This window comes from Haliotis rufescens, unplaced genomic scaffold (assembly GCF_023055435.1).
Source record: "Haliotis rufescens isolate VD_foot unplaced genomic scaffold, xgHalRufe1.0.p SCAF_7, whole genome shotgun sequence".
Taxonomy (NCBI): domain Eukaryota; kingdom Metazoa; phylum Mollusca; class Gastropoda; order Lepetellida; family Haliotidae; genus Haliotis; species Haliotis rufescens.
Genome location: NW_025964361.1, coordinates 13,286,534 through 13,300,597, shown reverse-complemented (window position 1 = coordinate 13,300,597; position 14,064 = coordinate 13,286,534). Strand labels below are relative to the sequence as shown.

Genomic DNA, 14,064 nt, shown 5'->3' with positions numbered 1-14,064 from the left:
ATGTTCGGATCTCCAGAAATGACGTCATGACAGAACAATGTTTTATCGTGAAATAAACCAAGCTTCGTTCTTCATTGTTCTTTGCGATTTATCGCGTAGCTATCTTATATGCACGGATATTGTAGAGATAAACTTATACAAACGTGTGTTTTATTATCACCAAATTTTATTCATATGACTTTAACACACAAAAAATGTGCATATTTTTACAAACATGTCAAAGCTCACCTTTCACATCGCCAGCACCTGTTTTGACATGTCTCTCAAAAGAAGAGCTAATTTATATAAATATGAAGTTTGTTTTTAAGATGTATAATATATGTTCTCATTAGTAGCATGTTATTGCTTCTCATAAATTGTTGTGCGATTGGTCATGATAAACCTGTAAACATAGATCTTTTACGAACTGTACTGATCATTTATCCGTTGTTTCATGAGTGAGACGTTAATGAAGACATTCTGTCTGTCTGTAGCCCGAATATTCACTGCGGAGAAAAACAACAAACAATTGAAACGTAAAATACGTGAATATGTTATGTCACCATCCTGATAATTACTCCAGGTTTTCAATTTAATAAGATTGATAACAACTTTTGATAAATCCAATGAAATCATTTACATTATTGAATTTTCTGTCTCTTTTGACACTAGTGTGATTGACAAGATTGAGGAAAAACATGGCAAATATGCGGACCTCGCTTTCGAAATGTCACGCTTGCATCCCAAGTACCAAGTTGTCCGATTCCCCATTGTTCTCGATGCCTTAGGTTTGGTACCTCCCAATCTGTTGACTGACATTGGAAGAGTACCAGTGCTTGGTACCAGGAATACAGCCCTCCTGACAATCTGTGTAAATCAGGACGCTGCAGTGTTGTGGAGTCTTCACATTTTCCGAAGGGTTCTGGTTGGTTTGACTAGGCAGGGCTTCCTGAGAGAAGTCCCATTCGCTGTCTGGGCTGCGTATAGAGGGGGCAAGGGCCCTGAGCTGATGATGAGCCTAACCAGTCTGACTGTGCCAGGATCACCCAAACCCTTTTTTGCTGCATTTTTTATTTTAATCTGTTAATGATAATAATCAAAATAGTCCATTTGTATGGCGCACATATCCATGCATAGTCCATGCTCAAAGCGCATAACCAATGACTGAAACATTGTAAGCATTTTTCTTTCATATTACCGTTCTATTTAATTCAGGTTATGCTATGGATAAAGGTGATTGCGTGTAGTCGTAGGTATCTATGGCAATTACCCAGCTGTCTTGTAGCTATAAAATAACAAGGGATATTGCTGACTGTGGTATTAAACTCACTCACTCAAATACTTTTCCATTATTTTTTATGAATTTCAGTTTAGCCTTTAAGTCTTTAGTTCGCTTTAATTAAGTATTTTATTTGTTGAGATGGGAAATGTTTTGTAAGTTGTAACGAAACACCACGAAAACGTTCTTTGTCATACACACATGACGACATCATAATTCAAACTGCATACATGAACATATAAGCCTAGACGAGTTATGCCCCTTCTCTTTGCGAGTTTATTTACATCTCCGCGATGTCTTGATTGTGATACCTGAACATCGATACAACTTGTCTTTTCATGTTGTAAATAATTCTCAAACCAATATTCGGCATCCGGATCGATAATCGTGCCTGGTAACATTGATCTCGAATGGATCGCAACAGGAACCCCGATCAGATCGTTTTGTAAGTTGATGAAGAGACTTAATAATTTGACCCACATAACGCCATCATTCGTGACCAACTTGCGTTATTACGGGACAAGCCGAATAGCGACTCGTGTCCCTCTCGTGGTCATTTTTACGACTGGGTTCCGTCTAAGCCCAAAGGGGCCTAGTTAAAAGAATTGTCAACTCGTTGCGTTCTGATTCACGTATATTTCCCCATTGTCATATATATTCCAGATACTATTTACACATATCGGGGCTTACTGTAGTTAGGCAGTGACGAATGATAACGCAATAACGGTTGCGTCGACGTCTTGACACTCACTCCATCCTTTTGAATTCAACCATATGGTTATGTCAATACTTCATACATTGCCCATATTGTTTGATATCGCATAGGGTTTATCCTTCATATTTGATCATCAGGCGTTTTTATGACAATATTTACAATAGACCTGGCACTCCGATTAATACGAAGCTTGAGGTGAATACACGTCCTTATATCTTCTATCAATACCCGAGCTTGCTTTATTAGAAACTTTGCTATAGCCAAGCATATGCCACGATCACAGATGTTGCATAATATGATTCTTCTCTTTGTAAGCGTTTGTATTACAATGAAGGATGAACTCCATTTCCTTCAGGATCCAATGGAGTTGGAGCTTCTGACGAGTCGACTTCGGACATGTACATCTCCGAGAAGTCATCTCAGTAAATTGATCACCGGCAAGATGCGGTTGGAGAAGGGTAAGTACAATGTCGTAAACTCTAAAGGTTGGATGCGCTGTAAAAAAACTGACATGTAAGCAAATGAAAATAACAACTTGTCACTTTGTCACAAGCAACGAGTTTTACGTTGGACTTAAGCAGCATCTTTGTGTAGATGAATAAAGAGATTGTCGTCCGAATGTTTTTCCGTGTCGTAAATGTCACACGATAGACATAATGTTGGTCTTTTGCGAGGCTTTGGCGACGACAATTCATACATTTTATATTCCTGAAATATGTTGTTGTTTTGTTGTTTAACGTTTCACTTAGCAATATTCCAGCTATATTAAGCGGTCTGTAAAAAATCGAGTCCAAACAATGCATTGTCGGATTTGATTTACATGAGCATCTTATGACAAGCCTGGGTTGCAGAATACCGAACAGAACCCGGATCTACAGGGATTTCCAAATATATGATACGATACCACACACCTCTTTATCATGTAGATGTCATTTTTCATTATAATCGTTTAAGACGTACATAGTGTATTTCACTTAATGAAGTAGCATTATGTATTCGAACAGGTATGAGATCACTGCTGGAGTTGTGACGATCCTCATGTAGGGTAAAGTGCCAAATTAAATTACTTGCAGCCCTAGTGCTTAAAGAAACATCATCCCTGTATATGGAAATAGCTGTGTAATCTTACTGGTAACTCGACATCACATCGATGTACAAGGCTTAGTGGATGAAGGTCCTTTTTGATGTTCTCATTGGTATATTGGAATAGTTTCCAGCCATTTTATGACGGAAACATAGGAAACGTCGAGAGATACAACATACATGAAGCTTCAGTTAATGTCAGTTATTAAATATCAAAATCCAACATTCGATCTTAAAACAAACTGATTATATGAACAAACTGAGACGAGAACAAGCAACACGAATGCATGGCAAATTTATGAACATAATTACGTACGGTAAATTGCTAAAGAATGAGAGAAATTAAATCTATAATATTTAGACTATTTCCCTGTGGGACCTGACCAGTTCAAAAGAGGCCAGCAGAAAACTCTATTCGATACGAATTCGAAAGTCCTTCGGCAGGCAATTCCATAGCATTTGAATTTATCCCGATTTTTTACATTTTTACCCGGTGATAATATCTCCACATTAAGCACCTGGCCAAGGGAATAGGTCGATAGTTCTAAATCTATCATTTTTAGAAAATAAAAGGGTGTTAATTTGTTAAATTTTATAAAACATCTTTCTAAAGACCACAAATTATTTATACTCATTCTATATACTTTTGTAAAGGGCGGTTGAGTAGCCTAGTGGTTAAAAGGGGTCGCTTGTCACGCCGAAGACCCAGGTTCGATTCCCGACATGGGTACACTGTGCGTAGCTGGTGTCCCCAGCTGCCGTGATATTGCTGGAATATTGCTAAAAGCGGCGTAAAACATACTCAGTTAGTTCTATTGTTAGGATAAAATTACTCTATCCCACCTCATCCCTTTGTACCACTTGATTCATACATTGCACTCAATATTTCTCCAAAGTGAATAGACCCGTAAAGATTCCGGGGTAGAATAGGTCTTCAGCAACCCATGCTTGCCGTAAAAGTTGACTCTGCTTGTCGCAAAAGGCGACTAACGGGATCGGGTGGTCAGGCTCGCTGACTTGGTTGATGCATGTCATCGATCCAGATTGCGTGGATCGATGCTCATGATATTAATCACTGGATTGTCTGGTTCAGACTCGATTATTTACAGACCGCCGTCATATATCTGGGATATTGCTGAGTGCGGCGTTAAACAACAAACCAACCAACCAAATCCAAAGTGAATAAGTTCAAACAGAGGCGTAAAACCATTTACATTTTGATATCTTGAAATATTCAAAAGGCGCTCATTTATATGGTAGGAATGACGTTATCCTGTTTCTCGATGGGATACAGTTTGTCAAAGGAAACCATAGTATACAATTTTACAGTACATCAACGCTGAGTACACACCAGGGTTACAAAAGTAATAAACATAATGAGACATAGCCAGAACCGGACTGCGAGTTCGACACAACCAGTGATTCGACATATCCGAGTTCGAGCCAACTGGATTCGACTGTATCGAATTTGTGTTTCCACTCACATTCGTGACTCCTGTGATTCCCGCGGATAACGTGATCATGTTTGTTTCAGCTTCATCTCGACGCCCCGTCCCTGCGATGCACTGTGTCGTGATATTGCTTGCTCTCATGATACCAGCTGTAATATCCAGAGCAGGAATAATTTCAATGAAACTCCAACCTGATTTATATGGTAAATTGAGTCAGCAAGATGTATCAATAAGTTGATTTTGAAGTTTTAATTGTATGCTGTATTTCCAAAGAGTGTTTGCATTTAGCCAGTGGTTAATGTACATCACATCGGCAATATTACAACGATAAAGTCGGATAAGGTGTTATACAGCTGTAATAATACCATATTTCTTATATTTGGCGTTATTGTTATTAGGTGAGGTAAGGTGAAATGGGGTTTAACGTCGCGTCCAAGATTATTGCACTTACGAGTAGCGACGTGCATGCACGTGTATGTGTGTGGCTGCTTGTACTAGTCCGGACTGATGCCGATTTATAGTGCTAGCACACTGAGATACCATGCCGCAGTTTAACATGAATACCCCACTCAGACACAGTATACTGACTCCGAGCCGACCAGTCCTTGTTTTAGCCCCTTAATGCCGAGCGCCAGACAGGGTAACAACAAGTACCATCTTTTAACGTCTTTTGGTATGACGCGGCTGGGGATCGAACCGGGAACTTCCGCTCTCCGGGCGGACGCTCTACCATTAGACCACGGAGGCAGTCCGTTATTGTTATAAGGTGATTTTACAACCAGGTATATAACGTGGTTATAGGACTGAAATACTGAGCCCTTCCCTATTCCTTACGAATAGAGTGATAGACGTTAATTCTTTATATTGTTTTTAATTTGAAGTTGACACGATATACGGCTTTTTCCATTGGACGAGAAGTCGATCACATGACCGCACAATTGACGTTCATAAGTGTATGCACGACACAAACTGTCGTTCATACGTTTTTAACGAGACCGTGTTCTTGAAATGACGTAAACACTGACGGACTACTTCCACATTCCTGGAGAAACCCCTAGGAATTCCCTAGCAAGAAAACATACATGAGCGTTCTTTCTGATCATTTAGAACCTTTATTCTTGGTCTCAGAGTTTCAGTATACATTGAGAAATGTCAGAGAGCGTGACTGCATGATTGTTCACGAATATCCTCGCTACGGCCTATCCTAATGAACAAACAAAGAAATGCACATCTAAACTATCGTAGTATCGACTCGATCCATGCCTAGGCTGACATTGACCGTCTCCAGCAATCTATGAATTTACTTTTGTGTCTGTTTGACGCATCTTTATTCACCTTTCAATGATCGGCCAGTTGATCAATGATGACTTACACATGTAACCGCCCCAGGTTCATTAACAACTTCGGAAATCTCTCACGTCACGTTTATCGTGTCGGCCATTTTGACGTCTTGTACTTGATGTAAATGTATTACGACGCGCTGTCATTGTGACTGACTTACTGAGGTAGTTCTTTACAGACCTTTCTCATCTAATGAGGATACGATTTGCACACATGTGCTGCGTAAGATGTTTCTGAAGAGCAAGTTGTGCATATCCATACGCCCATGTCACCTCTCTTTTTGAGGAACTATTTTACTCTGCGATATAGCTGGTTGTTGTATGGCTGTCAGTGTAAACATGAAGTCACACGTACTAAATAAAATTGTGTTTAGATCTTGGCCTACATCCTTTGAGGTAAGAAATTGTGATAAAAATTTTATAAGAAATGACTTTCACTCCGACGTTCATATAGTTTGGCCCTCACTCTATGAAGGTTCATTCTCCAATGAACTCACACAAAGTAAAAGTCAATTCTTAAGTAAAAATAGATGCCAGGGTACAGGGACAGGGACAGGCGATCAGCCAGGTACTCGACTTCTTATCCCGAATCCTCACAGGACGAGACACAATTCGTTACAGTATTAATTTGTAATGTTTCAGCTCAAATTGCGTACTCTTTGAACGATGAAGGATGCGATATAAATGGCACGACGAAGAGCTATGGCGGAGAGTTCAGTCTGGACATCACGGGGCCGTGTGTCACCTATCTCTGTAGCACCACCGGTGTCAGCATGAAGGAAGGCGCAGGTGAGACCGTGCAGCAACCCATCACATGTTAGTTTGTGCCCTGTGGTATAACAACATCCTCTGTTTCTTACCGTTGTGGTACAGCTGGATGCATGGGGGGGGGGGGGCCTAAATCAATCTGGAGAGTTACGCCCATTTGGCGTGTCAGGAACCTATGACCGTTGGTTCGAGTCTTCGATTAAGGTTTCCCAAATTGGTAAAAGTAGGCCTCAGCAATTTGGGCTCTCCTCCCACGTATTCTCACTGACATTATGTTAATATCATTACCCAAAGCGGTGTTAAACCAGACACATTCACATATATAACCCTGTGCTCCAAGACTCGGTATATCACAGGTTGATATTCTCGTTTTATAAGCACCATATACCTGAAGCTTATATCACCCTAAACGAATAGCGTTAATTTGGGTGTTGCTCTAACATTGTAATTGACACACTCTGATCTACATGGACTGCTGCCAAAGCGTTGCTAAAAATGTAATTTCCATTGGGACCCTCCTGTATATTCTTCCCGTTATCAGGCTGCATGGGAGAAGATGGTTGTGTGGCGGGACTGGAACGGTATGGTTGCCAGGCATTCGTGTGCAAGAACTCGGGCCACACATTCAATGGGAAAAAGTACATGTGGATCGTCGACACCAATGCTAAAGGTATGCTTTTCAAAAATGTTCATCTGTGTGTTCGCATCCTTGTTCACGTGCAATTCGTCATTTACAGTTGGAAACTACCTGCAAGACTGATACCAAATATGCACTTTGCACCACAATATAAGTGTTATTTTCTGAAAGAAATCAAACAATTGACTGGGTTGAATAACATAAACTGCTCTACAAAAATGATTAAACTGTCTTTTTACTTCCATTTTGGCTTTATTGTCATACCAACAGACTGCATGTTACGAGGTCCAAACACGAAAGTGTTATAAGGAAACGTGCTAGCACTCTGTCACAACAAACCTTCAATACATGTTTTGAGGTTTAGTGGGTCAGCAAGGGGCTTATGAAGTAATGTTTTAGTCCTGGTTCAATAATGCCATGATTGTAATTTGAAACTTCTGATCATGATTGCCCAGCAGAATAGAATTGTCATGGTATATTGTACAGGTGAGTGATTTGCCCTGTTTCAGAGCAATGTGGGATACTAGACGAACAGAACTGCTACGAGCTGGACAAATGGTACATGGTGCTCAACTTCCAGTGTATGTGTGAGTCCACTACAGAGGTGGTGTGCAGTTTGAACGAGCAGTCCAGCACTCCTGCTGCTGTCGCGAACACTTCTGATGACATTGTCTGACCCTTCATCCACATCCAGAACCACTGGGTCTTATGCAGCTCGACTAATAATCTGTTGCCAGGATAACTGTGTTTCATTATCCAATCCCTCATAATCCATATTTTTTAAGTCAAATGGTATTTTGGATATTTTATCAATGTTCGATAGGACATTTTCATGGTTTTATCAACTTGGAACATTCATCCATGTCATTACCTAATCTTAAAACATTTCATCTTAAGACGTATTAAGATGATTTAAATTACTTGGTGATTGAAAAGTCCTCCTGGAAACAGATGGCAATTAAAAGCGTTTCACTGACAATTTACTATTGAAAACCTATCCTTCACTAGACAACTGTATATGCATTCATATCGATAATCAATCCTGGCTTTCTCGTGTTTCTGATTTCCTTCTAATGATGCTGACTCCTTTTTGTGAACGCATTTCTAGTATACTGGACACAAGTCATCATCTGAACAAATGAATTATTATTGATCGATATCAACGCGTTTGTAAACTCACGTATTTCAAGTCCACATAACCAAGGCTGTTTTCATTCACATGTGTTAAGGTGTCGTGAAAAATAAAAACGTCTACTGCGATTTGTTTTAGCTGGAAAAAGAGTTGTTTATTGAGGTAAAGCTCGGTGGATACATTTGTTGTTGATCAGTACGTTTTCCTCTGGAACTGATCATGATGTGTCTGAACACAATTTAGAGGTTCAGTCCCATCTTACAGACAGGACCACCTCCGTTGTCTAGTGGTTGAGCGTCCGCCCGGAGAGTGGAAAGCCCGGGGTTTGATCCCCGGCCGCGTCATGCCAAACGACGTAACAGGATAGTACATGTTGTTACCCTGCCTGGTATTCGGCACTGAGGGGCTAGATATAGTTAGTATACTGTGTCTTAGTAGGGTATTTATGCTAAAGTGTGGCATGGTATCTCAGTGGGCTAGCACTACAAAAGTCGGCATTAGTCCGGGATAGTACAAGCAGCCACATACACACACGTGCATGCACGTCGCTGTATAAGTGCAATAATCTTGGACGCGACGTTACTCCCCATATCACCTCACCTCTGAGTATGACTGCGGTGATCATCTTTATACCATAGGGACGTGCTTGAGACTGATGTGAACCTTACCTCATCGCATCGTGTTTAATGTAGAAGAAAATCCAATAGGACGCACCTCGAAGACTTCAGCAGACATTTGTGCATGTATGATGCTGTGACACCATGGGTCATAATCGGGTACAATTTTGGATTCAAATGACCAGTGGATCTTCACTTCTAGCTGTTACTTCTCAGCACAGTCTATTGCGACGTCTTAAACAACTTGTGAAACCGGACCAGCGACATGTCGACAAAAACTGTCAGCTTTTCTATTTCTAATATACATTAATGATAACGAAGTCAGCGTTGCTTCCAAAGATGGTAATACCTTACTCAAGCAACTTTCCCGAAACGTCGCATTGAATAATAAAGACGTGGCGTCAATAAGATATCTTTGTCTTCGTTAATACTTCTTCAGTTGACCTTGGGTGTTATTTGAGGGTATGTGGAATATATGCGTGATGCATACAATTCATGAAACAAACACTGACGCTTAAATTCGACCATATGTTTTATCTTGTTTGTTTCCCAGATTCTCCAGCCTAACATATTTTATAAAACTAATTATAGTTTATTACATTCATTATAATATTATGCATTCATTTTGCAGATGGCTAAATATCTCTAAAGGAAGTCGATTTTGAAAACTGTTTCTTGGTGCTATGTGCATAATTATAACATTGTGTACGATAAAGATTAGATACACCTCCACAGCCAAAGCAACCAACAGTGTATGAGAAACCTCATAGTGGTATATGTTGGAATTGCCAGACATGGGTACGAACAATAATCCAGGCAGGCGTGTTGAAAAATAACCATTGTGCTCCAAGGCGTTACGAAGGATGTTTAGGCCCTTTCATTGTTCATAACCCTGAAGCAAATAATACCGTTCAGCTTGGGCTATTATATATAGTACCCGTTGTAATTTTAAGTAAGCAAATGAAGAAGATTGCATTGGTCAGGGCATATCTCATTGTTTCCCAACAATGTGACCTTTGCTGTGACCTTCATAGACAACCACCTCTGTCTAAACAAGCACACACAATGCAACATTCACATCTCGCCCTGCCACGTTACGGCTTCAATTTAATCTTAATGTAATCCAACGGGCTCTTAACCGGCATCGTTAAAAGAGAGCGCAGTGTATGGTGTGGCTGTACCGCGATGTTAATTTCAACATCCTATGATTTATGTATCAACATCGACATAATGTGTACAGCCTTGAATACCATTTCTTTGTTAAAGTAATTTTACGTGACCGCTGTAAACTATTTCAATTAAAATCAATCGCGGCATCCGTGGATTTATATGTCCATGTGTCAGCATTAAAATGTGAATGTGATTGATTCGATATCGAATTACTCTGTGTCGTAATCCATCCGTTGCTGTCATTATTGACTTTGTGTCACTTTCTTACAATTTCAAGCTCATGCTCTGACGTCGTAAAAGTTTGTCGATAGTTGACATATTCCACTCGTATGATTGATCAGTCTCGTCTCTGGAATAAAGTTCTTCAGTTAGAAGCTTATTTTAATCCACTGACACTAAACCCAATCTACTCTCTTCTACCTGCTGTCGTGTAAAACTATCCTCGACTATCTGCTGTATGATACTAGTATCTACATTCTACTCTGATACATAGACTCACCGCCATATCTTCATCATTCGAATAGTATCACGCTAAGGATAGCAGATGAAACAAATATAGAAAAAACTGCTATGGCGGTGAATGGGTCGAGAGTATTTATCAAAATACATGTATATATAATACACTGCATGATCGAGGATGGTTGAACACATTCTGTTAATAACGGTGGAGTGCTGGGATCTCAATTTATTCCATTGCTTCATATCCATATTTAATGAACTGTAGTTTTGACAAATACCAGCAGAACATGATACACGACAGTTTCTTGTACACGGTTTATGTGGTATACATGGCTACGTAATTATTTCTACGTTATCATCTTGGCCATTCTCAGTCATTACGACATTTTTCGGGTCGATCATCAACAAAGCGTTTGGCCATTTATAATGCATGTACATGTACGGTGGTCTTATAGGTAGATTTAAACAATATTGAAATCCTAGTCGTTTACACCAATTCAAATTTCAGCGTCACAGTATATTTGAATAAAGTATGTAATCAATATCGACATTTAAAGAACATTTATAAAGCCATCATCGTGAAAAAAGTTTCATCGAATATTTTGATAGTATCCTCGTAGATATGTCAAATGAATATCCCTGCATGTCTATCCATGATATTCGCAAAAGGACAATTTCTAGCACCTTTGACCTACCACGAAGCCAAATGCTACGACAGTGAATATAACGTTAACGTGGGGGCTTTTCGAAGAGCCGGAGATGACATTATACTAGGATTCTGTAAACACAGGGTGTATGCTTCACTGAAACCATGATGTGGTATCTTTGTTTCCATATCGATACATAATTCACATGTCCTGCACATGTTACACCTCTGTTCAACGTGTCCCCCACAGGGTTACCGTCGTTAAGATTGACGATGCCTGAAATTCTAAAATGTCCTACATTGTAATCTCGCTCCTTACTCCCACGTCTGTCTACCTGTGTCATATAAAGGCCAGGATTACTGAGGCCCCGTCAGTAACGACACACCAGAGACGACAACGTCATCTACCCCGGTAGGTATGACATGTGCTTCTTTGTTGCTCATACTAAATCGGGGACTTGTTTTCTACTTGGGGAAGCTCCATGCCACCGTATTAAATGGTGGATAACACTGCTTACAAAATGCAGCTCACGCTATTGTCTTTAGTGGGATTCTTTATTAAAGTTGACTCATCGCCAGAGACAACTTGGCAACGTGAGTTCTTCAGTGTCAAAATTGGTGCTTGAGCAATTCGAAAGTCAATCTCCACACAAAAGGGTTACGACTGTTCACCATGAAATATTTACTTGAATAGTGAATAATAGTTCATCCGTTTATTTTCTAACAATGAACCCTTGAGTGGCTTCTTGAAAAAATACTCGATTGCGTGGACTCTTGCAGAAAGCTTAGGTGTTAAAAACCTCGTGCTTATAAGATTGCTTTTAAAGATAACATTGGTATAACATTGATGGATTGATAACATGATTTGAAGCCATTATTTGTTCTCGTCGCTATATGCCTGAAACAATACCGATGAAGTGTAACATTTTTTAGTAGCTAATAAGATAAACTTGAGGGTCAATTAGCATGCTTCATTTGACGCAAAAAACATTTAACACTTTCCCAGGACATACATATAGTAAGCCGAGTCACCGTGAAAGACATGCAACTCATGATTGCATCAACTTGATTCTATGACAAGTAATAATTTTGCCTCATTTCATGATCTGCCATGAACAATTATACATTTTTCATATATATATTTTTTTCAAAAATAGATGATATCTGCTTCACATCCAAACATGTATGTGTATACGTCGATATTGGTGGTAACATTATACATGCACCTTAGATCCACCTCCGTGGTGGATGAGGGTTTGTTGGGTCCCCGACCGCGTTACACCAATGTACGTCAAATATAGGTACTTTTCGTTACCCTGCCTGGCTAGGGACTTGTCGGCCCGAGGACATATTCATGCAAACGTACGCACATACACACGCACACACGAACACACACACGCACGCACGCACGCACTCACGCACGCACATGCGTGCATGCCCGTCGCTATATTAGAGCAATAATCCTTTCTTAACTTGGCGTTACAGCAAGAACATTGAAACGTCATCATGAAAATGAGACTTCTTCTCTTCTTGGGATTGTTAATCCACTTGGCCTACACCGAGACAACAGAGGACACTACTGAAAACACTACCGAGGACAATGCCGAGGACAATACCGAGGCCACTACTGAGGCCACTACCGAAAACACTACAGAAGACGGTAACATTGGCGACACCGAAGACACAACTGAAGACGATACCGAGGACACAACAGAAGACGGTAACATTGGCGACTTTTTTACCAGCCCCATATTCTGAGAATAGACGTACCTTGATGTATTAGGATGGAAGTATATATATCTCAATAATACTGATCCGCAACCTTGTGGCATCGATGTATAAACATATGTTCTCGAGTTTATTCTCACGCCCTTCATATTTATTCATTAAATATATGATTCATTGTCTTCTGCTTGTGCCTTCACGATGAGCTGTATGTCTTGTTTAATAATTATTTACCTTTTTATTTAAAAAGTGTGCGCTCTAATATTCATTTTCATTTAAAGATGATGTCACAGATGACACCACCGAGATGACCGCGTTCCCAGCAGCCACTGAACCACATAAGGGGGATCCCGACCTGTCGGAAGAAGTGTATGACATGGAATTCCAATAGCATCGTCCATACAACAACCTTTTTCTACCGCAGCGGTAACATGTGTCTGAGTCAACAGCGGATGGAAAAAATTGTTTCTTATGTGTCATGCTGCTTACTTTCCGTTAAGTATCAATAAAGTTCTTAACAAGCATGAATAATGACTTCTTATATCTGTGAGCGAATCTGAGCTGTGTACTATCACAGCAATAACACAAGCCTGGTCATATATGTGCGCAGGCGCTGTAAGATAAATGTAACAAAACAAGTGATGGTTACAGACTATCTCTAATAAAACAATCAGAAATTTGTAAATTAATATCTGTTAATTTATGGTTTTAAAGTTTTGTCAGTACGTTCGGGCACATGGGATCATCAATTCATTCACAGGCATTTCATTTGTAGGTCATTCTGCCTCAATGGAAAGTACATTGACACTAAATGAGTATATGCTCATATTGTAGAACATTATAATGTATTGACATGGGAAAACAGTTGATAATTGAACAGTCACTTCTCGCCATTTCTGGATTCATAATGTTGTTAGCTGTACTGCCCGGACTGCATAAAACTTCATCATGAGACGTACTGGTATTGATTTGTTTTGACACAGGTAACACATCGTAGCAACATGTGTGACATTCAGACACAACGTTGTCATTCAACGCGGCTGCCAGGTACTGATGCGGTCGT

The 14,064-nt window shown here is 39.9% G+C and overlaps 1 protein-coding gene and 1 long non-coding RNA gene across 3 annotated transcripts; both read left to right on the top strand.

The window, feature by feature from the left end:
* Positions 1 to 2,347: 2,347 nt before the first annotated feature.
* Positions 2,348 to 8,512, top strand: LOC124141925. Its single transcript, XM_046510122.2, has 5 exons — positions 2,348 to 2,431; positions 4,591 to 4,710; positions 6,490 to 6,636; positions 7,157 to 7,285; positions 7,762 to 8,512. Exons 1-5 carry the CDS (start codon positions 2,416 to 2,418, stop codon positions 7,926 to 7,928), a joined length of 579 nt encoding a protein of 192 aa, XP_046366078.2. The 5' UTR covers positions 2,348 to 2,415; the 3' UTR covers positions 7,929 to 8,512.
* Positions 8,513 to 11,609: 3,097 nt separating this feature from the next.
* On the top strand, positions 11,610 to 13,525 carry LOC124141926. Of its 2 annotated transcripts, none has more exons than XR_006862095.2 (3): positions 11,610 to 11,692; positions 12,762 to 12,996; positions 13,283 to 13,525. It is a non-coding gene; the product is annotated as an uncharacterized LOC124141926 (long non-coding RNA). The 2 variants fall into 2 exon arrangements; XR_006862094.2 differs by having other exon boundaries at positions 11,623 to 11,688.
* Positions 13,526 to 14,064: the final 539 nt, after the last annotated feature.

What these genes read in the sequence shown, in the direction of transcription:
- LOC124141925 (XM_046510122.2), top strand. An exon ending in ACTCCAACCTGATTTATATG is followed by an intron (nt 4,711 to 6,489) that starts GTAAATTGAGTC and finishes GTAATGTTTCAG; the next exon opens with CTCAAATTGCGTACTCTTTG. An exon ending in CGTCGACACCAATGCTAAAG is followed by an intron (nt 7,286 to 7,761) that starts GTATGCTTTTCA and finishes GCCCTGTTTCAG; the next exon opens with AGCAATGTGGGATACTAGAC.